The sequence below is a fragment of the Leopardus geoffroyi genome, chromosome D3 (genome assembly GCF_018350155.1).
Source record: "Leopardus geoffroyi isolate Oge1 chromosome D3, O.geoffroyi_Oge1_pat1.0, whole genome shotgun sequence".
NCBI classification, from domain to species: Eukaryota; Metazoa; Chordata; class Mammalia; order Carnivora; family Felidae; genus Leopardus; species Leopardus geoffroyi.
The window spans coordinates 22,953,543-22,980,165 of record NC_059339.1 but is presented as its reverse complement, the minus strand read 5'-3'; the positions used below and the strand labels follow the sequence as shown (position 1 = coordinate 22,980,165).

The window sequence follows — 26,623 nt, the reverse complement described above, 5'->3', positions numbered from 1 at the left end:
ATAAGTTGAGTTTGAGGGTTCTACAAAGTGGCCTAGGAGTAGATGTTCACGAAACAGAAACACAGAAGTAGGGCTTAAACAGATTTGAAGTCTTCTCTGTATGGGCTATAGCTGAAGCAGTGAAACTAGATGAGATTACCCAAGAAGTGAGAGCTATGCAAATAGAAAGGACTGAAGAGAGAATTTAAACATTTAAAGGGCAGAAAAACTGGAAAAAATAAGAGATTGAGATAGATACAGAGGGATATGTGAAAAATCAAAAGAAAACTGTTATGGCAGGTGAAAAGGAAGAGGGAAGATGTGGGAAGTGTCAAACACTGCAGAGAAGTTACATAGTAAGAGGACAGAAGAGGTCGATGATAGGATGTACTTGATGACTTTGGAGAGAATGTAGGGGGTAAAAGATTGCATTGGGGATCTGAGGAGTACGTGAAAAGGAAGGAGATTATGTAATCATAGTAAAGCTCCAGTTTCACCTCAAACCCATGGATCATTGTGAAGTAAATTATACTAGTCTTGAATTGCTTGGGTAACTGTCCCTGCCTTTCTTCACTGCCTTACCTATAAAGATCAACTTTGGGGCGCCTGGGTGGCGCAGTCGGTTAAGCGTCCGACTTCAGCCAGGTCACGATCTCGTGGTCCGTGAGTTCGAGTCCCGTGTCGGGCTCTGTGCTGGCAGCTCAGAGCCTGGAGCCTGCTTCCGATTCTGTGTCTCCCTCTCTCTGACCCTCCCCTGTTCATGCTCTATCTCTCTCTGTCCCCAAAATAAATAAATGTTGAAAAAAAATTAAAAAAAAAAAAAAAGAAAAGAAAGATCAACTTTAATGCAGTTTTCAAAGCCCTGTTTCCTTTTGATTATCTGTAAAGGTATCAGATTTGAAGTCTTGAAAAATCTTTCCATCATATCTGTGGTAAAGGCATGATGGTTGAATATATTAAAGAATACTAATCTTTTTCATCTTTTTCTTTTTTCCCCCAGGAAACAGTTTTTCCATCCCAAATCACTAATGAGCATGAGTCATTGATAATGGTGAAGAAACTTTTTGCTACTTCTATCTCATGTATAACATATCTAAGGGGCCTGTTTCCAGAGAGCTCTTATGGAGAACGCCATTTGGATGGTAAAGTTTAACTCAGTGATTATCTTGGCTGTTGTAGCCTTTTTCTTTACTTGGTAAGAGTACACCTTTCATTTTTCACAGAGTGTGCTAATTCCAAGTCATGAGCATGTTCTTCAAGATCAGTTTGCTAATTTTTTTTTATTTATTTATTTATTTATTTATTTATTTATTTATTTATTTATTTATTTATAAGTAGGCTCTGAGCCCAGAGCAGAGCCCAACACGGGGTCTGAACTCACAACCCTGAGGCCAAGGACCTGAGCTGAGATCAACAGTCAGACACTCAACCGACTGAGCCACCCAGGCACTCCTTCCTTTTTTTTTTTTTTTAAAGATTTTATTTTTAAGTACTCTCTATACCCAACATGGGGCTTGAACTTACAACCCCAAGATCAAGAGTTGGTTGCATGCTCTTCCAACTGAGCCAGGCAAGCGCCCCTCATTTTCCATTTTAATTTAACTATGTTTAGTGGTTCTACTTATAGGAATCATTACTTCCTAGCTGGATACCAAATGACAGGCTGAGAAGAAAATAAATCTGTATAGACAAGCCCAGTAATTCTAAACCATACCTATAAAAGCAGCAGCTGGATCAAAATCTATTTGGGCGCTGTAGATTTGCACTATTTTGTGCCTCAGTTGAGTTTGTTTTCTGAGGTTTACTTTGGCATTGAGGAAGTTTAATGCAGCCAGGTGAAAAACTCTTCATACTGTTGACACATATAAATATGCTGGAAGAAAAGCATATTCATGCCAAACCCATTTGTTGATAAACATGGAGAGACAATTATTATTCTAATAGTGCTTTTCTTTTCTCAATTGCCAGGTCTCCTACTTTCCTCTCTTTTATTTCTTATGTCTTAAACTTATGATCTCATTTCCTTATATTACAAGCTGTTTCTGGCTCCTTTCCTTCTCTTGTATTGAAAGAAAAAAAAATGTACCTAGGACTGTTCAATTTTTTAGAATCTTTTATTATTAGCTTTAAAAGCTGAATTGTGATAACAATTCAGAAAAATCTTGCTGATTTGTCACTAAAATGGGAACTATCATTTAGGAAAATAAATGTAAAGAGCTAGAAGTTTCCTTGTAAGATCATATTTTTCAAGATCTAACTTAAAGTTCCTCACATCTGTATTTAATGATATACCTTGGCCTCATTCCAATTTAATTTTCTTAACATTTGATTCTCTATACTAGCATCAATGAAAGGCATGTGGTGCTATAAATACAAAAACATGATATTTGCAGTCATGACAACTTCATTTGTGTCATGTCTTCTTTTGATCTATAGAAAATAAATCTGTAATTGTGAATATGTTTATATGTAGCACAGAGTTGCATTTCTCTTCATTTGGAACAGAATTGGGAAAAATTGGAAAAAGACATTTTTGGGGTAATTAATTAAGGGTTTATTGTGCGTCAGTCACTACCCTAGGCATGGTAAGGGGATGAAATGTTAAAAAACAAAATTCAACTGAATGCATTTGAAGATCTAATTGGTTTTATTCAATAATTCATGAATAGTGCAATATCCAATGTAGCAAATAGAAGTAGTTCTAAGAAGCTGTACAAAATGGAAAACTATTATAGGCAGGGTGGGACAAGGAGGTCATTAGTAAAAGAAAAGAAAAGTTTGTATCAGACAGGGTCACCTTCCTTGGGGGGGTGGGGAAAAGGCAGGGGTCTATCCTACAGATTACCTCACTAGGGTTGATCAGGAAATTCCAGATTGACTGGTTAAAGTTTACGTTCCTGCAATTAAGTCTTGGTTTGCTCTTTGTGGGGGGCAAGTGTTTCCATTTCAGGCCCTTTCTCTCTCTGTCTCTGTCTCTGTCTCTGTTTCTCTCTCTGTCTCTCTCTCTTTCTTTCATTCAACATGGGTAACACTATTACTTATGGCTTTATTTTTTGTGATAATTTTAGTGGAGGTTATATGTTTCCCTCTCAATGTTTGTACTTAAAGTAGCATACATCATAAATATGTTCAGTTCTCCTATGTCACTCTTTTTGGTAATCTCTAAATATTATACCAATATGGAGTAATTTTCATGTATCTCAATAGAGATAGAGGAGACATCAATTTTAGAACAGGAAAACAACATGAAAAGGTGAAGTGACATGCAAAGTCATACCCGTATCAGTGATTGATTTTAGAGTGATCTAAACCAAAACTCTTTAAAAAAATTTTTTGGGGGGGTGGCGCCTGGGTGGCTCAGTCGGTTGAAAATCTGCCTTCAGCTCAGGTCATGATCTCGCCGTTCATGAGTTTGAGCCCCACGTGGGGCTCTGTGCTGACAGCTCAGAGCCTGGAGCCTGCTTCGGATTCTGTGTCTCCCTCTCTCTCTGCCCATTCCCCACTCACGCTCTGTCTCTGTCTCTCAAAAATGAATAAACGTTAAAATAAAAAAATAAAAAGAATTTTAATGTTTATTTATTTACTTTTTGAGAGAGAGAGAGAGAGAGAGAGAGAGAGAGAGAGAGAGAAAGCATAAGTGGGGGAGGGGCAGAGAGAAAGGGAGACAGAATCTGAAGGAGTTTCCAGGCTCTGAGCTGTCAGAGCCCAATGTGGGGCTGGAACTCATCAACAGCGAGATCATGACCTGAGCCAGTCAAAGTCAGACGCTTAACCGACTGAGCCACCTAGGCACCTCTAAGTTAAAACTCTTTTAATATGATTTTCCTGTTCTTCTCTGACTATAGTAAGGTGGTTGAATTTCAGATGGAAATTAATATTTGAGAATAATCCATAGGAAGAATTTTCGTCTGTATTTTCATTGAGAGGGAGAGAAATATGAGAGAAGTGACTTGAGAATTGAGGTACATGTTTTAAATTGGTTAATGGAAATGGTCTCAATAATACCTTATGATTACTTGAAATTCAACACAAGCAAAGAAGTAACACAAATTGATTTTGCAGCCAACTCGGTTGTGCTGCATTGTAGAAGGGGAGACTGCTAGACTATAATCAAAATTGGAACTAAGCTAATCATCAACATAGAATTTATTTCTAAAGTAGATATTTAGAGATTCAAAATGTTTTTATAAGCTATAAAGCTAAGTTATGCAAATAAAATAGTTAAAGGAAATATCCTTATTTAGCATGGACAATTTTAGTACAGCAATCATTTAGTAGAGGAAAATAGACTGTGTTTCTATTTTTGTAGACCTCAGTTTAAAAATACTTCGAGAAGATAAAAAATGTCCGGGGTCACTGCATATTATCAAATGGTAAGTAATTGAAATTCGCAAAAGTAGAACAACATTATTTTTATCATGGTTGAAATTACCCATAAGACTGGGAAGATCATTTCCTTAAAACCATTTCTTTCTTCTTTCTCTTTTTCTCTCTCTCACTTTCCTTCCTTCCTTCTTTCCTTCCTTCCTTCCTCCCTTCCTTCCATTTCCTTCTCCTTCCTTCCTTCCTTTTTCTTCCTTCCATCTTTTTTTCCATAATTTCCTAGAAATTTATAACAATTATTTTGTATAATTTTAAGGTATTGATTTAGTTTATTTTTTGAAGAAAATGGACTTGTACAAGGATAGAAAAATATTTGGCTCCTGAAACAAATACAACACTATATGTCAACTAAACCTCAGTAACAAAAATTTTAAAAAGAGAGAAAAATAGCAGTCAAAATTTGATTACTCATCACATGCATATCAGTATCCTAAACATTATGGGAAGCAAAAAGAAAAATAAGATGTAGTTCCCTACCTTAAAATTGCTTACCTGTTACCTATAAAGTTCTATCAACATATTAAATGACACTGGGAGTTTTAAAAAAGTTTAAATGTAAGAGGTAAAATGATTACCAATTTAACGTACCTCAAAGCAAAGAATATGCTGTACTGGAACTTTTTTTGGCTTTTGCATCTGGTCCAAATTGACATCAAACATTTATTTCTTGACAGGATTCAAGGCTGTTTTGATGCTTTGGAAAAGAGATACGTAAGGATGTTTTTAAATTTACACCAAGATTAAAGACTCATCTTTTATCCCTTAAAAAAAAAGTTTGGCCTTTATTTTGTTGTTGTGTAATAAGTGTACCATTGCCTACATTTGCATTTCTGAAACAGTTTCTTTTTATGTCTTTGTTGTCTCGTTAATGTCTTGTTTTCATTAATTAGAAAGGAAACCCTCACTTTTCTCTTTTACATACTCATATCTTTTTGACCACAGAATTTCCTCTGAAGTCACTGGAAGAGATCCAGAGGATGTGGGACAGGGGAGACAAGAATCTGGCATTTAGCACATTGAATATGTTCAAAATAGTTGTGATTAAATTCACAGATATGAAAGGAAAAAATAGACTTGAATAAGTCTAGTTTTTATTCTATGTTGGTTATTTTGTTAACTATGTTTGGTGCATGTATATAATACATTCCCTCAAAATAGCTAGTATTGTAACTTGGAGTTTTAAAAAATGCAGCTGAATTTTAAGTGCATCAGATCTTTCTTGCTGTCCAAGACAGCTATGAAGGGTGTAAAATTTAGAGGCCCTGGTCCTAGTTGAAGAGACAAGATGTATATAAATTAACCTTCTGCCTGCGTCCCCTCCTTTTCCCCATCTATATCTTCTTTTAACTTCCTCAATTCCTATCCCTTTAAGAAATTTTGAGGTGAATAAGCCTTACATAGGATTATTTAGTTGCACTCATACATTTCCTTTTTCACTGAACAGTTATTATTTATGATTTATTCAACACTGACCTGGGGGACTGAGGGATACAAAATTAAAACAGATATGGGATTGTGCACACAAAGATTTTCTAGACCATGGCAGAAAATAAATGATATTCATATGCACGGCTGATGATCAGCCATGATACACTGGCCCAGCTGTGCCTGTTGTTAAAATATTGAAATATCAGGTGGTAAATAGCTGCTTCGCTGAGACCCAGAATGACCCCCACCATGGCGTCCCCCTCACCTCATCACTGTCTCTTTTGGGATCTCCCCAGACTGATTCATAATCTAGCAATTAAAAGGTTAACATCTGGCCCAGGGGGAGCTTCCAGGAACCCAGCTCCAAGGCTAAATGGGCATCCTTTCCGATTGGCCCATACCTGTGCCATATTGTGCTGTTAAATGTTTATTTTTTTCATATTAGTTTGATATTTTTATGTAAAAATATCAGAAATATTTTGACTACACCTCTATCACAAGTATAAGTAACCATAGTACTCATTAGAAATTGTTGCATGCTAAAGGAAAGATACTGATTGTTTACAATGGAAATATGGAAAAGGAGGGGTTATATCTAGTGAGGAGCATGAAGGAAATCTTCGGGAGAAAGTGGCTTTTAAACTTTGAAAGCCTTTAGTATTTGGACAGGTTTAAATGGAGAATGCATACTGAATGGTGCTCATTCATTTTGCTTCAAATGAATTCCTTCCAACATTCTTCAGCATCCATCATTGACAGGCACTACAATATAGTTAAGAGCACAAGTTTTGGAATCAGTCTGAAGGAAATCCCATTTCTGCCACTTAACACCTGTATAATCTTGGGCAAGTACCAGCATCTTGGTTCCTCAGTTTCTTTATATACAAAATGGGGATAATAACAGAACTTACTCCTTAGGGTTGAGAATTAAATGGACTAATCTAAAGCACCAGTTTTCAAATGTGAGCTTGCATTAGAATCACCTGGAAGACAGTTAAAACACATATTGCCAGGCTCTACTCCCCAAAATTTCTGATGTGAGAATTTGCATTTCAGATAAATTCCAGATGATATTGAGACTGCTGGTTTAGGGACCATACTTTGAAACCACTGATTTAAATTTTTAGTACAATGCCTGGCACATAATAAAAACTATGTAAGTGTTAACTCTTTTTCCTCCCTCCATCCCTCCCTCTCTACTTTCCTCCTTCCCTTCCCCTTCCCTTCATCTCTCCCTCCTTCTCTCCTCCCACCTTCTCTTATTCTTTTCCCTCCTTTCTTCTTTTCTTCATTCCCTCTCTTCCTCCCTTCCTTTCTTACCTATTTAATCTGTGCCAGACATTGTACCTAAATACTGGATGAGAGAAAAATGTGATTCCTTCACTCAAGGAGGTTACAGTCTAATGGAGTCACTTCTTAAATAATTACAATGTTAGGTGTACTAAAATAGCAGTGTGATGTAAAAAGTTTATCTACCTAGTTTGATGGGTTTATTTTACTTAAATGACTACCTGTATGACTGAATCAATTAAATTTATTGTTTTGGGAGATTAAAAGACAACACCTTAGACGGATGGCCTAGATTCTTAATAGTATTTATATTTGTTTTTCAGTTGTTAGTATCTTAATTTCCTACTAGGAAATAGTTAATGTTGTTGGTTTTTTTTTTTTTTTTAAGTTTTTATTTATGAGAGAGAGAGAGAGAGAGAGAGCATAAGCAGGTAAGGGGCAGAGAGAAGGAGAGACAGAATCGCAAGCAGCTTCTGTGCCATCAGCACAGAGCCCGATGTGGGGCTCAAATTCACAAACTGTGAGATCACAACTTGAGCCAAGATCAAGAGTTGAACGTTTAACTGACCTAGCCACCCAGGTGCCCCAGGAAATAGTTAATGTTTTAAAATTAGTTTGAGTAGGGGTGCCTGGGTGGCTCAGTCAGTTGAGTGTCCGACTTCAGCTCAGGTCATAATCCTGTGGTTTGTGAGTTCGAGGCCTGCGCCGGGCTCTGTGCTAACAACTCGGAACCTGGAACCTGCTTCAGATTCTGTGTCTCCTCCTCTCTCTGCCTCTCCCCTGCTCATGCTCTGTCTCTCTTTGTCTCTGAATAATAAATAAAAATATTAAAAAAATTTTTAGATAGTTTGAGTAAAGTCAAGTTTGAGTATCTAGAGATTTTGAAAGATGTTCTGTTGAAGATGATGATTATTTCTAGTTGTGAAATTTTAGGTGATTTTACCCTGTTTTCTTTGCAGTTCCTATTGTGCTTAAATTCTTTAAAGTAAGCATGTATGTATTTTTAGATAGCTATAAAAAAGAGACTATATTGTACATAGCCTCCTAATTTGTCTCCTTATTCCCATTTTCAATCCCCTACTATTCTAACCCAGTGTCCACACTACATTCTTCAGAAATCTGTCTGATCATGTCAGTCTCTTGCTTGAAAATCTGCCATGGCTATGTATGTATGTATGCACGTTTTATTTATTTAAGTAATCTCTACACCCAAAGTGGGGCTCAAACTCACAACCCCAAAATAAAGAGTTGCATGCTCTTCTAATTGAGCCAGCCAGGAACCCCATTTCCATGACTTTTAAAATAACATTGAGAGTCCTTCACAGAGAACCTGTATAATCTGGTCTACACCTGCCTTTCCAAGTCATCACTCTCACCATTGCTAACCATAGTCAAGCCACACAAGGATTCTAGAACATGCCAAATGCCTTTTCCTTTTGTTGTAGTATTCTTTTTTGCCTGCAAAATTCTCTTCACCACCCATACCTTTTACCTGGCTAACTCCAATGTATCTTTCAGGTCTCAGCCTAAATATTTACTTACCCAGAGAAGTCTTTCCTGGCACACAACCCCCTACCCCAGCCTAGATTGTCCTTTTGTTTAATGTTCTCAAGCACCTCGTGATGCTTTGTCATAGCAATTAACACGATTGTAATGATGTACCTATCTGTTTGCTTTTTTGTTTAATGTTTTCTCTCCTGTTGGTCTGCATGTTCCTTGAAATCAGTAGCCATTTCTATTTTTGAATGAATGAATGAACTATTAATCAAATAATTAATATAAAGTTTCACTGTATAGTCTTAAAAATAAATTGTATGCAGTAACCAAAATAGCCACACAGTGTCACTAAAGTTTTATTCCTCAGGGTGAAATAGGTGAATAATTTGATATGAAATTATCAGTCCAGAAATTTTCTTTTAATTTTTTTCTTTTTAAAAAAAATTTAACTAGGTTCCATACCCAATGTGTGGCTTGAACTCACAACCCTGAGATTAAGAGTCTCATTCTCTACTGACTGAGCCAGCCAGGTGCCCCTGGTCTGGAAAATTTCTAATTTGTATTCTAGTTTTTAAATTTTTATCAGAGGCTAGATTGCATCTCTATCTGTATATTGGATTACTCTTTCAAGCAGAGAGAATCTGTTTATAGTAATATATATGCAGGTAGGGCAAGGGGTTTTATAGACATACCAGACTTTAAAATTTTTTCTTTAGTAGATTAGTTTCAAAAGACAATTTTTTGGAGATACTTGTGGCATATTTAATGTTTAATAATAATGAATTATTTTGTGTATCTTTTGCTTCTTCAACTAAAATATAACTTTTAGAGAGTACAGATAGTATTTTTTTTTTTGCATCCTTCCTCTCCCCAGCAGAACCCTATGTATGTAAATTTATACACATTTGAATACATGAGTGAATTAGTATCCCTTTTTCAGATCTTCTACCCAAATCTTTGAACGTCTCTTAAATCATATTTTAATTAGCTTTTATTGAAAATAACAATAATATCTGTACAAATATATAATAACAGTAGTTTTCTTTTCTCTTGAAGCTACACATGGCAGTACTTACAGTAAGTACACATTTAAAGACCAAGCCCATGTCTCTGTTGTCTTTTGGCAAGTAAAACATTAAAACAGTACTATCTCCACTTCTCCCTGAATTTCTTTATGTGTCCTATGACATTTTGGAATTAAAAAAAATAGAATCTGTCAGAAGTTTTTTTTTTTTTTTTTTTAATGTTTATTTATTTTGAGAGAGAGAGAGAGAAAGAGAGAGGAGGGAATGGGAGAGGGGCAGAGAGAGAGGGAGAGACAGAATCCCAACTAGTCTCTGCACTGTGATATGAGGCCCCAGCTCACGAGCCGAGCCGTGAGATCATGACCTGAGCTGATACCATGAGTAAGACGCTTAACCGACTGAGCCACCCAGGTGCCCCGAATCTATCAGAAGTTTTAATAAAAGATCACAAATTATGTATTTCTTAGGTATGTTACAATACACGGGGGAGTATATAGGATATACTGTCTGCTTCATGTATTGGCCATCAGGATTTCGTTTTTTGAGTTACTTTAAAGACTTGGAGGTTTTTGTTTTTGCAGTTTTGTAGACTTTTTGGAGTTTTGTGCGCTTCTGGATATAACATGGTATGTATAGTTAAGAATAGAAAGAAAATGAGAAGATACTATTGGGAGTCTTAGATATTTGATTTACTTAAGCATTTTTAATTCAGTATTCAGTGAGGAATAATCTAGTAAGTTTCAGAAATTAAATGTTGTTTATTTTTCCTTAAACAGCTTTACACAAATCCCAAGGAACCTGAGGTAAGAACACCCATTGAGATGTGATTATGCTTTATATTTACATGTTTACCTGGGTTGAGGCTATTGATTATGTTACTAGCTTACTGTGTGAGCAGAGTAACTCATTATGAGCTCTTTCAGTGTGTTTTGTTATGAACTTCACCAATTATTTATTATGAGATTTTAAAAACTACTTAGGGGTATTAAAGAAAAAGCATAGAGGAAAGCCTATTCCCTAACATGTTAAAATTAAAAATCTCTGCCTGTATAAAATCACATTTTATTATTTATTTTAACTGATTCTGAATCTTTTCTGTTTGTGGCCTTCTGGAAAATATGGCAGAATTCTAAACTTTTCTCCTTTTTGCCAATTAAATTCTCTTCTTTTTGACCTTTTCATAGATTTTTACATCTTCTTTTATCTCTAAACGTCTTTCCTATAAAATCCTACTCATACTCAAGGCCAATTTATGTTCAAATCTCCCATAAAAGCCTCTTGGCCTATGCTGTACACACTAATTTCTTCCTTCTCTAAATTTCTTTTCTAGCAAGACTTCACAATTTAACATTCTCAGTTGATTTATGTAGATTACTTTATCTCTCCAACCAGATTTTGAATTCTTTAGGAGAAGTGTCTTATCTTGTATTCTGTGTCCCAAAGTGAATTTCATAGTCCTGGGCATGTAATAGTTCCTTGTGCTACCTTGAATGGCAGCTGTGGCAATGATACAGAAATGGAAGGTGAAGGCCTCTATTCTTTCTTTTCATTCTGTTCTCTTTACTTCCCTCCTAACTTTTTTTCCTTTTCCCTTTCCCTTTTCTTTGCTTTCAATTTTCTTTCTTAAGCCTATGAATTTAGCCTAACTGATGGCATTCAAGACTAGATTAAGCATTTTTAGCTTTTAATATCCTTTTTGGGGAAGATTATAAATAGCTGTTTTAGCAAGGTGGAAGAAAGCTGGTACATACAGGTGGGTAACAATTCCTCAATCCCCAAACTACTGCTTTTTATCTTTCTCTTATTTAGTTTCAAAATGCTTTTTTTTTTTTTCTTGTAGGTTTGGAGGGAAGTTTCCCAAACTAAAACCTTCTGATAAGTTGTTAATAAATTGGTCATTTTCTTTTTTATTTATTTATTTATTTATTTATTTTTTAATTTTTTTTTTCAACGTTTATTTATTTTTGGGACAGAGAGAGACAGAGCATGAACGGGGGAGGGGCAGAGAGAGAGGGAGACACAGAATCGAAAACAGGCTCCAGGCTCTGAGCCATCAGCCCAGAGCCCGACGCGGGGCTCGAACTCACGGACCGCGAGATCGTGACCTGGCTGAAGTCGGACGCTTAACCGACTGCGCCACCCAGGCGCCCCTAAATTGGTCATTTTCTTAATGCAATTAATTATTTTGTTTTCTTATGTATACAAAACTCCTAGTCTGAAACCAGTGCTTTTGAGATAGTGAAATGCTGAATAAATTGGGCTTAACTGTAGAACAAACTCTTAAAGTGGAGGGTGTACGTGGGGATGCTGTTAAATGAGCTTTGATACAAGTAAAATAATGAAGTTAGAAAACAGAAACTTATAAAATGAGGTGCTGAACTATCATTTATAACCCAGAAAAAATATTTAATATTTTGAATGCTTGCAGATTGTTCCATATAGCACTGATCCCTAACTTCTGTGTGTTCATGGCACACTTTTGATTACTAGAAATTTTAGTGTCATGTTTGAGGGTATTAAAAGACTTAAAAGAAGGTGAAACCAGTCAGCAATAAGTACAGTATAACTATGGAATAGCAATGTTCATAATGCCTAAAAGTATCCATGGGATTGCACTATTTTGTAGTTGCTGTTTAACATCAAGCCACTGATACAACTACTCACCTCCCTAATCTCATTTTTTTATATACTCACAAAACCACATTCCCACATAAACACAGTCTTTCTTTGGCGTTTATCTGATACTGTGCCATGTTTCTTGATTCATATCTATAGAAGTATATTCTTCCCTAAACAAAACTAAACAAACAATAGCAATATTAATGTATACCTGAGGCAAAAGCATTGTACACATGGATTAAAATTTGTAGTGATTTTGTGAAGAGTCTCTCATGGAATAATAGTCGCGAACCTCTGTCTTAAATAAGTGTGCTTACCCAATCCAAGGGCCAATGGAGTTTTGTACAAAGTTGTGGTGTTCCTATACTTGCAGTTTTGTTCTGGTTGCTCCATTTCATGACAGAGATGAACTGACAGAGATAACTAAAATAGTGATGAGGTATAGTATAGCTTTCCTATAGACACATACTACAAAATATGTGGAGAGTATTAATAAGATGTGTAAACCAAAATGTGAATATGTTAAGAAAAGGTTTACACGACTTAATGCATGATAAAACTGTAAAGAATTGGGGCGCCTGGGTGGCGCAGTCGGTTAAGCGTCCGACTTCAGCCAGGTCACGATCTCGCGGTCCGTGAGTTCGAGCCCCGCGTCAGGCTCTGGGCTGATGGCTCAGAGCCTGGAGCCTGTTTCCGATTCTGTGTCTCCCTCTCTCTCTGACCCTCCCGCGTTCATGCTCTGTCTCTCTCTGTCCCAAAAATAAATAAACGTTGAAAAAAAAATTAAAAAAAAAAAAAAAAAAGAATGGCTAGGTTTCAGGGCATCTGGGTGGCTCAGTCAGTTAAGCGTCTGACTTTGGCTCAGGTCATGATCTCACAGTTTGTGGGTTTGAGCCTCGCATTGGGCACCTTTGCTGATGGCTCTGAGCCTGGAGCCTGCTTCAGATTCTGTGTCTCCCTCTCTCTGCCCCTTCCCAATCATGCTCGGTGTCTCTCTGTCTCTCAAATATGAATAAACATTAAAATTTTTTTAAAAAAAAGAATGGCTAGGTATCTTACTGTTTCACCATCTATTCCTATGTGCCTATTGAAGGTGGTCAGCATCCACTTTTAAGATTGCTTCAAGAACTGAACTATACACGGTTCCTGTTTCTAGTCACAATTTGCTTTTAGAGACTTTGTTTAAAAAAAAAATCCTTGGGGCGCCTGGGTGGCTCAGTTGGTTAAGCATCTGACTTCAGCTCAGGTCATGATCTCACAGTTGGTGGGTTCGAGCCCCGCATTAGGCTCTGTGCTGACAGCTCAAAACCTGGAGCCTGCTTTGGATTCTGTGTCTCCCTCTCTCTCTCTCTACCTTTCCCCTGCTCGCACTCTGTCTCTCTCTTTCAAAAATAAATAAACATTAAAAAAAAAAAAAACCCTTGTAGAGAGGCACCTGGGTGGCTTAGTGGGTTAAGCATTTGATTCTTGACTTTGGCTCAGGTCATGATCTCACATTTCTTGAGTTTGAGTCCTGTGGCAGGCTGTGTGCTAACAGCATGGAGCCTGCTTCAGATTCTCTGTCTCCCTCTCTCTCTGCCTCTCCCCTGTTCTCCCTCTCTTTCAAAAATAAACAAACATTAAAAAACAAGAAAGAAACCTCAGTGTTAAAAAATTCCTTATAAGGATGAAATCCTATTGAATATGAACTCTATCCTGGCTGAATATTTATTTATTCAGCATTTTTTTTTTAAGTAGGCTCCAGGCCCAACATGGGCTTGAACTCACAACCCTGAGATCAAGAGTTGGATGCCTTGGGGCGCCTGGGTGGCGCAGTCGGTTAAGCGTCCGACTTCAGCCAGGTCACGATCTCGCGGTCCGGGAGTTCGAGCCCCGCGTCAGGCTCTGGGCTGATGGCTCAGAGCCTGGAGCCTGTTTCCGATTCTGTGTCTCCCTCTCTCTCTGCCCCTCCCCCGTTCATGCTCTGTCTCTCTCTGTCCCAAAAATAAATAAACGTTGAAAAAAAAAAAAAAAAGAGTTGGATGCCTTACCAACTGAGCCAGCCAGGTGCCCCAATTCAGCAAATATTAATTGGGTTCCCTTTATGTGCCTAACACTGTTCAAGGTATAAAAACACAGGAGTTAATGGGATAAATAAGGTCTCTGTTCTCTGGAAGTTTGCATTCTTATGCGGGAGGAAAAACAATAAACAAACAAAAACTAGCAAAAGAGTTTCAAATAGTCATAATGCTATGAAGAATAAAAGAAAAGTAGTGTGCTGGAGAGTGCCAAGGCAGAGAATGGAAGAGGAAGGATTGGAGGGCAGTCTATGGAAAGCCTTCAGAGCTAAGTATGAAGGGCCAGAGGAGTCAGCCTATGCAGGTCTGTGAGAGGCAATGTCTCATAACTGGCAGAATAGCACAGGAGTTAATATTGTAGGTGTTGAAGTCAAATCCTTACTAGATTCATGTATAGTGAGGATAATAATAACTACCTCAGAGCATTGATTGCGTAAGAATGAATAAATGTAGAGCGTTTAGGGCAGTGCCCAAATATTATTATCATCAACTGGAGACAGCATGTTCCAGAGTATAGGTGTGCAAAGGCCCTAAGCCAGGAAGGCATCTTGTGTGTTCATGGACAGAAAGGGTGCCCTGAGCCTGGAACTTGGCAGGTGGGAGGGAAAGAAGCCAAAGATAAGGTCAGAAAGGTAGAGAGGGGACAGATGTGTAAGGTCTTGTGGGCTAAGGTAGTTTGGGATTTTATTCTAAGGGCAATAGGAAACTGTTGGGGGGTGTTTTAAACAAAGGAGTGACATGGTCTGATTTGTGTTTTCAAAAGCCCTCTGGCTATAGAATAGAGAATGAATTACTGGTCTAATAGTTTACAAGTAAGCAGATCAGATGAAAAGAGAAGTGGTAAAAAGAAAGAAAGAGAAAGAAAGAAAGAAAGAAAAAAAGAAAGAAAGGAAGAAAAGGGAAGAAAAGGGAAGAGAAGAGAAGAGATAGTGGTGGTTTGGACAGGGAGATAATAATGGGTGGACTTGGAATATGCTTTGGAGAAAGGCCTGACAGGTCTTGCCAGTGTATCGGAATGTGGAGGTCTTCCCTCTGCACTATTAAAATAACCAGAGTGATCTTTAAAAAAATGCGAATCACTACCATGCTTAAAACACTTTAGTATACTTCTGGTTTACTTAGAATAAAATCCAAACCCCTTATACAATGTTATACATTGTTGTTGCCTTGGTATCTGTGAATAGATTCAGTATGATTAACAGAAACCATCACTGAGGGTTTAAAGGCCCATCTTTATTAGGCAACACATTAATCTGAAAAGCAGGAAAATATTTTATGAAATGTTAAGAAGAGACTAATGCCTGCTGTAAATATATCTTTTGTCATAAATCAGTCAGATGGAAGTTATAAGAGGTTAGCATTCTGTGTAAAAAATTACAAACATAACTCTTTTATTAATTGCTTCAGGGGCCAAATAATAAAGTGTTAATAAAATCATCAGCTGCTAAAGGATCTCCTCTTGTTATAATTAAAAAAATAGAAGAACTCAGAGTATCAGAAAGCTAGAGTCTTTGTGAAACATGGGCAGGCAGGAAGAATAGGCATTGTTTGCTTGACAGGGCAATTACACCCAGCATTAGCCAAGAGAGGATGTTGCGTATCTAGCCTGTCTGGGGGAAACGTGTTGCTGTAGGCACCTCTAGTGTCACACATCTCTCCTACTGTACTCATAAAACAGTCTTCTAAATTTTCTTTGATTTCCCAAGTAGACTGTCTTGCTAGAAAAATTTTTTTCTTTTAAATTAAGTCCACTGTGAATTAGTTGTTTTAGAGTTTAAGCAGCATGAGCCAATTTCCCCAGGACCTGATCACCTGTGATTAAGTCGTTTGCTAAAGGTTTAAGAACAGCAGAGTTGGAAGACCAAGTCTTAGAGTAGAGAAAAGTAACAGAAACATTGAGACGTTTTCTGATCAATCTAACATCCTCATTCCCACAGTGTCAAGGAACAAATACTTAAACAGATGAATGAAGGGCATTTTTTGTGTTAACTTAAACTTATATCCTTTACCTGTCTTTAGGACCTTCTCTAGATATGTGGGCAAACTTTACAATGTATCCGGACCGAACGTTTGCTTCAACTACTAGACAATCATTTTATTTTACATGGAGTATGTTTCTCATGAGGATGTGCCCCTTTTTATTTCTAGATTTGTTAACAGTAAGGGGAACAAATAGCAGTGGTATCTAGTTTTTAGTGCAGAATCAAAAAGCAAGATCTGAAGTCATAGATCCTGGTTCCTTTTTTTTTAATATTTGAAAAAAATTTTTAAGTTTATTTATTGAGCCACCTGGGCACCCGGATCCTGGTTCCTTTTTGAATTTTTCTAGTTTTCCTGTTGCCATTCTAGTCTTCCTGGAATTACTGTAGTAGCCTCTTAATTGCTCTCATGGTTTCTCTTCTTCCCTCTGCACTATTAAAATAACCAGAGTGATCTTTAAAAAAATGCAAATCACTACCATGCTTAAAACACTTTAGTATACTTCTGGTTTACTTAGAATAAAATCCAAACCCCTTATCATGGCCAATAAGTCTCCACAATCCTCATCTCCTACACTCTCTCACTTGCTTATTCATCTCCAGCCACTTGGCTTCCTCTTTGACCCTGAAAGAGGCTTACTTCCCTACTTTAGAACTTTTCATTGCTATTGCCTCTGCCTAGGATACCTCACCCTCCCCCAGATCTGCACATGACCTCCTTTTGTCACTGAGGCTCAATTCAATCATCATCCCTTCAGGGAGGCCATCTTTGGCCCTTCTAAACCAAATTAGCACCTCTCCCTTCAATTCTCTGTAACAGCTTTTTCTTCATGTTCTGCACAGAGTTTATTACTATCTGAAATTATTTTATCTGTTTATTTACTTATTGACTGTCTCTCTCACTAGGCTTTGTATTCCAGGAAAACAGGGACCTTTTTTGTCACGTTCACCACTTTAACTTCAGTGCCTAACACAAAGTAGACGTTCCATAAATATCTGTTACATGAATGAATGCATTCTCAACTGGTCTCTCTGTCATTTACCTGTGCTGGGTCAGATACTTGAATCTGTGTCTTAGTTTCTCCATCTTTGAAACACTAACAATAGAATTTGCCATCTTGGGGCACCCAAGTGGCTCAGTCGGTTAAGTGGCTGGCTCTTGATTTTGGCTCAGGTCATGATCTCACTGTTGATGAGTTCAAGCCTTGCATTGGGCTTTACACTGACAGTGTGGAGCCTGCTTGGGATTCTCTCTCTCTCTCTGTCCCTCCCTTGCTCTCTCTCTCTCAAAATAATAAATCAACTTAACAAAATGAATTTGCCATCTAACTCATTTTTAGCATGGAGGAGAAAAATTAAGCTATATTTATATCTGGAAATATTACTCCTGAATGATGTAATGCTGTGAAACAAACAGGTATATGGTATTATAGTAGGTATACAATAAAAATATTCCCCACCTATCATCAGGTAAGGTTCTGGATTTCCTTTTTTTAAGTAATTTCTTTCTCTGTTTCATTTGATGTTTCTAGAAAGTGACTGAAATATACCAGTTCAAATTCAAATACACAAAAGAAGGAGCCACTATGGATTTTGACAGGTAGAATCTAATGAATTGTTTAATAAACATGAGAAATAGGATTGAGGTAAACATAAGCTTCTTGAAGCCATAGATAGGCCTTATATTTCCTTTGTAACTTCCCCACCGATCCTACAAAAACCCTCTATTATAGAAAGAGACTGTAATAATCGTTTAAATTTCTGAAATCTGTGGATGAAATTGGTAAGAGTAGAGTCTTCCTTTGCTTCTTTTCCTCTTCTCATAGGTGATGTTAGTGGGGTCTAAAGACAGTCAAGCTTGGTGGTTAATAGTTCCAATTCCTAAGGCAGAGAGACCTAGCTTGGGACACTCTATTTTTGGTCTAACTTTGGACAGATTACTCAACCTCCCTAGATGTTAATATTCTCATCTGTACAGTGGAATGAATAATATTTACATCATATGGTTGCTGTGACTATTAAATTACGATGCATAGACAAAACTTGGCCCATGCCTGGCACATTTTAAAAAGCTGTAAATGGTACCTGATGGTAGTGGCAGTGATGGTGGTGGTCCTTGGAGGCAATGGTGGTTGGTGGGTGGCATAGCAGTCGAAATATTAATGAGGCTGTCTACATGTTGTTGATTGAAGAACTCTGTAAGATTCTATCTAGCCACTAATCTAAAGTTTCTCAATTGCTGTGCCAAGATATTGATCTTCTCTGCCCTCAAGATAGCTAGCCTGGGCTTGGAGTAGATGAAATCCCTGAACTATTTGCCTATAGACACAAATATTCTCATCTGCTTGTCCCAGTATGTCATACAAATGTAATTTTCTGTGTGTGTACCTGTATGGAAAAAAGACTGGAAAGCACTGTTTTTTTCCTATCAAGTCTAAAGTGCCAAATTAAAAAAAAAATTTTTTTAACGTTTATTTATCTTTGAGACAGAGAGAGACAGAGCATGAACAGGGGAAGGGCAGAGGGAGAGGGAGACACAGAATCCGAAACAGGCTCCAGGCTCTGAGCTGTCAGCCCAGAGCCCGACGCGGGGCTCGAAGTCATGGACCGCGAGATCATGACCTGAGCCGAAGTCGGCCGCCCAACCGACCAAGCCACCCAGGCGCCCCTAAAGTGCCAAATTTTAGATACACTAATGGGTTAAAGAGCAAAGACGTGGGTGTTTGCTTCAGAGGGTCCCCAGTATAGATGGAGATATTTTATTGAAAAGCAACATTTATTCCTATCCCAGTAGCTTTTGGATTCAGAAAGATCTAATTTTGCTGATGAGATAGGATAGAAGTGGAGAGGATGGATGATAGTGAAAAGCCCTGGGTGGTAGAGGGCTCCAAGTCAGGGGAATGAGTGCCCATGAAAGGAATGACTCTGAAGAGAAACGTGGCCTAATTCTCAATTTTTTGTGCTATTAGCTCTGTCTTATCATTTACTGCAAGTTTGAGAATTTCTCTCTGAGATTCACTTCCTTAATTATTCCCTTATTTGTAAAACACAGACAGCACTAGGATGTGAAGAGGAAGTAAGTTCTAGGAATGAGAATTAAAATATTAATCATCATAAACTAAAAAAAAAAATATATATATATATAGCATTTGAAAGATTATATACTTTTCATACATATTCTCCCACATTAAACAGTTGCCTTTTACTCTCTAAAATTCAAATGTACTACTGGCAACCAGATTAATCTCTTTTATGAAGGCATATATGCCAAGAGGTGAGCAGTAACACAAATGGCCAAATCTTTCAGCTACTAAGGAGGAGAGAAGGTAATGCATATTACTAGTTTCCTAGAAACTAAAGGTAAACATTTATTTAAATGATTGATCATACAAAATTACCTTATCACCTCTTCCATGGTAAAAATAGCTTCCCTTTTAAAAGAGTGCAAGAGAGTCTTGAGTATGATTTTACATGATATGATTTTATGAATATGATATATACTGAAAGATCCCATAAGCTACATGCTACATGCCCCTTCACTCAGGCTACCTATTTCAAATTGGTTAAATCTTAGTAGACAATATATTCAAAATCAAAAGAGGACCAAATGTATTCATTTAATGATGTCTGTTTTATGAATTTACATTTCCTCCAGTACTCAATTAATTAAGATTATTTTTCACTATTGAATGCTTACTATGTGAAAGGCATTGTGCAAATATATTGCAGTGATAGTTCTTCCTAGAAACTACTCAAATATGAGACCTATTTGAAAAGAGAATTTTGGAGAGAAATTAAAAATATTTAGGGTTAGAAGGTAACTTGGTTCAACTTATTCATTCATTCATCCCACAAATATTTATTGAGTATTTACTGTAGCTGGCACAAAACAGTACTGTGGGCATGAGAAGATATAGCCATGCATAATCTAAAGGGGAGCATACAAACAGTTATAAACAGGAGTAATGTATGGGAATTATCAAGAAAAACTTCCTTGGGGCGTCTGGGTGGCGCAGTCGGTTGGGCGTCCGACTTCAGCCAGGTCACGATCTCGCGGTCCGTGAGTTCGAGCCCCGCGTCAGGCTCTGGGCTGATGGCTCAGAGCCTGGAGCCTGTTTCTGATTCTGTGTCTCTCTCTCTCTCTGCCCCTCCCCCGTTCATGCTCTGTCTCTCTCTGTCCCAAAAATAAATAAACGTTGAAAAAAAAAAAATTAAGAAAAACTTCCTTAAAGAGGTGACACATGAGCTAGCTATCAAAGGATGAATTTAGGAGAGTCAGAAAAAGAAGTGGGAAAAGTACAATATGAGCAAAGTGAGCAGCATGTGCAAAGGCATGTAGGTGAAAAGAAACTGAGTAGTAAATGCAGATGAGGTTGGAGGTGAGGGTGTGGCTGGTCATGAAAGGCATTGCACACATACCATTCTTGAATTTGATTGAAAGGTGATAGGTGTAATAGAAGAATTTTAAGCAAGAGTGATATGAACAGATTTTCCTATAGGTGTGTTGTTGCAGCAGTGATATAGAGAATGTTATTGCAGTGTGGACAAGAAGAAAAGCTAGAAGAATAGATCGCCATTGTTGCAATCCATGTAGGGGAGGGGATGTCTCTGACAGATAACCAGACAGTAGAAAGGCCCAGAGCTGATGACTGATTTTCTATTTGGAGATGTGTAGAGATGTGTAAAAGCTTATCTCACAAGTGAGCTAACTGACCTAGAGTGTCTAAATGACTTGACCCAGGTCATTCAGCTAGTTAGCACAGACCCAATCAAGTCTTCTAATTCTTTTTTTTTTTTTTTTAATATAATTTATTGTCAAATTGGCTAACATACAGTGTGTACAGTGTGCTCTTGGTTTTGGGAGTAGATTCTTGTGAATCACTGTTATGTGGTTATTTGTAACTCAAAATTTTAAGAAATCAGGTCATATTTAAAATGCCTTAGGAACTTGCTACCTAAGAAATCCATTGTATATACATTGCAAAAAGTACAATCACTGCTCTAATTTACATTCTACAGATATTCTCAAGTGTTCTGATGTTTACTTTATATTTACTTGATTATATGGTAAAGAGTTTTGTTCTTTTTGAAATAGATTTTCAATATTGTATATGACTGAAAAGTATGCTGTTTTTCTATTTGGCTCTAGTAGTAGTACAAGCTTCGAAAGTGGGACAAATAGTGAAGATGTTAAGAAAGCCAGTATTCTACTGATCCGCAAATTGTACATACTAATGCAGAACCTTGGACCCCTTCCTAATGATGTTATACTTACTATGAAACTCCACTACTATAATGCAGGTAGGTGGAGACCACTAGTCAAATTCCTTCTATTTATTTATGTATTTATTTATGAATTTGTTTATCTATCTATCTATTTATAGAAAGCATGAGCTGGGGAGGGGCAGAGAGAGAGAATCCCACGCAGGTTCCCACGCTGTCAGCGCAGAGCCTGATGCAGGGCTTGAGCCTACAAAAATGATGAGATCATGACCTGAGCCAAAGTCAGACGCTTACTGGGCTGAGTCACCCAGGCGCCCCTAGTCAAATTCCTTCTTAAGCATTGAAGTAATATTTTATATAGAGAGATTTTGTAAGCATCTGAGAGATCTGTTGCTATACATGAAAGATTAATCTAACTTCTTGATTAAATTGAAACACAGTTTTCTTGGTTTTCTGCCCTTTTCATTTTGCAGTGACTCCTCATGATTACCAACCCCCTGGTTTTAAAGAAGGGGTAAATTCACACTTCCTGCTGTTTGAGGGGGAGCCTGTAAACCTGCAAGTGGGATTGGTCTCCACTGGCTTTCATAGCATGAAAGTAAAAGTCACAACTGAGGCCACCAGAGTGTCTGATTTGAAGAACAATCTCTTTCAGGAGAACAGCACAACTGAGATTGCCCATCAGGGTCTAGACTTTGATGAGGAAGAAGAAGAATGCAGCAATCATGTAAGACAAAGCTTTAGTGAGACTCTGTTGCTTCAGTTAAACATAGCTAACATTTTCCAGTTCCTACACAGGTTATATCACAGTAATAGTCCAATGGAGTATGCCAGGTATAAAACCTAAAACAAAACTAGCTTCTGACCTCAGGGAGTCTTTACTGTAAAAATGTACTGTCTTCAAGAAGGGAATATACTTTGTTAGATGAAATTGTCCATTATGAGGAGAAGAAAAAGACTTTCCAATATATGAATTTTATAAAAGGTACCCATGAATTTCTTTCTTCCATTTATAGGTAACATTTTTAGGATTTAAAAAATATTCTAGGTATTTATTCATACTCACTGGAAGTATAAATAAGTTCTTGACTACTGGGATAATTGAGTGGTCAGAGGTGGTGGAAAAGAAGTTACAGATAATCTCAAGTCAGAGTGAAAACAAAATGATAGTCAACTGTTGGTTATGTGGACAGAGACAAGCTTTGGGCTAGGTCCCTGGGAAAAGTCAGGGAGCTTGTTTGGAGCCACTGGAGCCAAATAGATAGGACTCAGCCCTTTACCTTCCTACTTTCTCCAGTAGAGACTAGAGTTGAGTACTTGCGAGGGCCCCACTGTGTCCTAGGTAAATCCACACCCTGTCATCTAGATAACAAAGTTTAATGTGTGTCAACATTGTATTAAAAGGATTCTGAGCTAGACATAAAGGGTTTTTAGAACACTTAGTGGGAAATGATGCTATAAAATCTTTTCAGGAACTATTTTCACATTAGGATGCTAATTTGTTTGCCTGAGATAATTTGAGTCTTCCTTAAAGGGATAACTATAGTAAATAACTTTTGAATGTTCTTTCTGATTCTTTAAATGTGGTGTATTTCATATATTGAAAGAGGTCTTATTTCAATTAATATAAATAATATAACCAAACAAGATTTTTTTTCCATCTTTAGTATTTTCACAATGTCATACATGCTAATGGCTTTAGAGTCTGATGCAACTTTCTTCTGAATCTGTTCAAGGAAGATATAGCTAACATAGGCTAGTTTTAAAAAAAATAAAGGTTTTTTTAATGTTTATTTACTTCGAGAGACAGAGAGTGAGAGAGAGAGCAAGTGAGCGGGGGAGGAGCAGAGAGAGAGGGAGGGAGAGAGAGAGAATTCCAAGCAAGCTCTGTGCTGTTAGAGCAGAGCCTGATGTGGGGCTCGATCTCACAAACTGTGAGATCATGACCTGAGCCAAAATCAAGAGTTGATCACCTAACTGACTGAGCCACCCAGGTGCCCCCAAAAAACCAAGGTTAAGAAAAGAATGAACACGATTCAACTGGATTTTTATCTTTCAAAATTAAGAATTTCTTTCTCTTTTACCAATGGAAATGAAACCAGACAACTTGAGAATGAATAATTCAATTGATAGATTAAATAATACATGTGATAACATTTGTCAAGCGTATGTTTAATAGGAACTATATATACAAAGATCAGAATTTTGTGGTAAACTCAGTCAATTCAAGTTCCTTCCTCAGCCAGCAAATTATATGAAAGGATTTAAGTAAGTCTAGAGAAGAGCTTACTGACAGTTTGTCACTCAGAATTCTGTTTGCTTTTATTTTATTTTATTTTATTTTATTTTATTTTATTTTACTTTTATTCTTAAAAAATTTTTTTAGGGGTGCCTGGGTGGTTCCGTCAGTTTTGTTTGTGGGTTGTGGGTTTGTGGGTTTGAGCCCCATGTTGGGCTCTGTGCTGACGGCTCAGAGCCTGGAGCCTGCTTCGGATTCTGTGTCTCCCAGTCTCTCGGCCCCTCCCCTGCTCATGCTCTGTCTCTCTCTGTCTCTCAATAATAAATAAATGTTAAAAAAAAATTTTTTTAATAAAAAAATAAAATAAATTTTTAATGTTTTTTTTTTTTTTGAGAGGGAGAGAGAAAGAGCAAGCAGGGGAGGGGCAGAGAGAGTGGGAGACAAAAATCTGAAGCAGGCTCCAGGCTCCAAGCTGTCAGCACAGAGCTGACGCAGGGCTCAAACCCATGAACCATGAGATTGTGACCTGAGCTGAAGTCAAACACTTAACCGACTGAGCCACCCAGGCACCCCTTATTTTTAATTTTTGAGAGAGAGAGTGCAGGACAGGGGCAGAGGGAAGACAATCTTAAGCAGGCTCCACGCCTAGTGTGGAGGGCTTGATCTCACAACCCTGAGAGATTATGACCTGAGCTGAAATTAAGAGTCGGATGCTTAACTGACTGAACCACACAGGTGCCCCCCCTCCTTTAACATTCTTAAATCCAAGTGTAACTTACATATGGAAAAACACATCATAATGATATTGCTCAATAAGTATTCACAAACTGAACATCAGGACTGGGATGAGGGTGAAGCAAGCATGGTGAGAGTAAGCACGTTCTTAAATTTTGCTCCTTAGGTAACCTGTTTGTCTCACCTTTGTCCCAGCCTACTGAATAAACGTGTGAAATCAAAACCCAGTGAAGAAACAAAATACTTTGAAGTCTTACTTTGTAGTCATTCAATAAGAATATCTCTATCCTGACTTCTATTAGCATAGATTAGTTTCTCTTGTTTTTAATTTTATAGATGTAGAATCAGAGTATGAGCCATTTGTTCTCTCAACATTATGTTGTGATATTTATCCATATTCTTGCATGTTCTCACTATTCATTCATCTAGGGTTGATGGGCATTTAGATAATTTTCTGGTTTTGACTATTATGAATAGTACTGCTCTAAACATTCCGAACATGTTTCTCAATGAAATATGTACATATTTCCGGTGAGAATAGAACGGCTAGGAGCAGATTTGCTGCGTCAAGAATATGTGTGCATTTATTTTTATTTTATTTTATTTTTAAATGTTTGTTTATTTTTAAGAGAGAGAGAGAAAGTGTGTGCACATGAGTGGGGGTGGGGCAGAGAGAGGGAGACAGAGGATCCAAATCAGGCTCTATGATGAGAGCAGAGCCCGATGCTGGGCTCAAACTCAACAAACGGTGAGATCATGATCTGAGCTGAAGTTGGACGCTTAACCAACTGAGCCACACAGGTGCCCCTGCATTTAGTGTTAATAGATACTACAAAACAATTTCCAAGGTGATTGTGCTAATTTATATTCCCATCAGCAATGTATGAGAGTTGTGGTTGCTCCACATCCTCACCAACCCTTGGCATTTTCTGTCTTAATTTTAGCCGTTCTGATGGGCGTGTAGTGGGATGCCACTGTAGTTTTAGTTTATAGTTCCCTGGTGACTAATGAAGGTGAGCATCTTTTCATATGTTTATTGACCACGTTGGATATCCTCTTTGGTGAAGTGTCTTTCCAAGTTGTCATTTTTATTTATTGGGCTCTATTGGATCGATCATCTTTCATTTTTACTGATTTGTAGTTCTGCATATATATTCCATGTATAAGTCCTTTATCAGATACATGTATTGTCAGTATCTTTGACTTTATGAGTTGCCTTTTTAGTCTCTTAAGAGTGTGCTGTGGCAAATAGTTTTTAAAAAAACTACTGTGTGCAGTTTTTAAAAAAAAAAATTTGTCTATTCGGAAGTTTAGAGATGTTCTCTATGTTCTTCTCTAAAAAGGGGACATAATTACAGAAACAGAAGAGATTTTTCAATTATAAAAGCCCCCCATGAATAACTTTATACCAAAAAATATAAATATAAAATATAACGTAAATATAAGTACCTTTCTCTCTCCAACCTTCAAATATTTGTATATTTTGGTATGACGTTATTTGTTCTCTGTTTCATTCATGTTTTGTCTGGTTTGGTTTTGTCCCCCTAACTTCAAATTGATCTTTCCATCAATATATAGACATATATATCCTACAAGTGCCTCAAATTCAACATCTCCAAATAGAATTTCAACTTCTGATCAAATATGCTCTTTCTTTCCTCAGGTTCCTTACCTTGGTGTTGTAACCATCATTTTATCAAACAGCCTGACCAGGAATGTGTTCAACTTCTGTGTTCTCACTTCTCACATCCCTTTGGTTACCATTTCCATCTATTTTGCCTTTGAAATATTTCTCAGGTTTGGCTCTACTGCCATTGTGCTGATTCAGGCTGTCATCCTTGCTTTCTTTGTGACTGACAGCTAAGTCTCCTTACTGAGTCTCCCTGATGTCAGCATTGCCTCTCTAACCTGTCTTCTAGAGTACCAGAGAATGAGGGTAGTAAAACTATAATAATCATTTTTCAAATATTTCAAGTTCATTTATTTTGTGTAACTTCAAAGTGTAGAAGGAGAGATAGGAAATGAAAATCACAGGGGTGAGAGGAGGTTGATTTTGAATCATTAGAAGGAAGAACTTTCTCTTTAAAATTTGAAGGCATTATTATAATGACATTAAGGTAATTTAAAAAGCAATGCAAATCTTCTAACTGCTACCATCTTATCAATAAT

The 26,623-nt window shown here is 37.4% G+C and overlaps 1 protein-coding gene across 7 annotated transcripts in view; it reads left to right on the top strand.

The window, feature by feature from the left end:
* The window catches only part of HORMAD2 (HORMA domain containing 2), a 93,172-nt gene that overhangs the window by 14,353 nt on the left and 52,196 nt on the right, over positions 1 to 26,623 (top strand). For 2 of the 7 annotated variants that reach the window (XR_006707511.1, XM_045457762.1), the window contains exons 3-10: positions 980 to 1,121; positions 4,289 to 4,352; positions 5,037 to 5,073; positions 9,634 to 9,654; positions 10,379 to 10,405; positions 17,790 to 17,857; positions 21,407 to 21,558; positions 21,954 to 22,207. Coding sequence is in view for 6 of the 7 variants with exons in the window: in XM_045457762.1 (XP_045313718.1) it covers positions 980 to 1,121; positions 4,289 to 4,352; positions 5,037 to 5,073; positions 9,634 to 9,654; positions 10,379 to 10,405; positions 17,790 to 17,857; positions 21,407 to 21,558; positions 21,954 to 22,207 (765 nt within the window). In the remaining variant the exon portion in view is untranslated. Of the gene's footprint in view, positions 1 to 979; positions 1,122 to 4,288; positions 4,353 to 5,036; positions 5,074 to 9,633; positions 9,655 to 10,378; positions 10,406 to 17,789; positions 17,858 to 21,406; positions 21,559 to 21,953; positions 22,469 to 26,623 lie in introns of those variants that run through there. The other 5 variants (XM_045457759.1, XM_045457758.1, XM_045457764.1 and 2 more) reach the window with 4 other exon arrangements.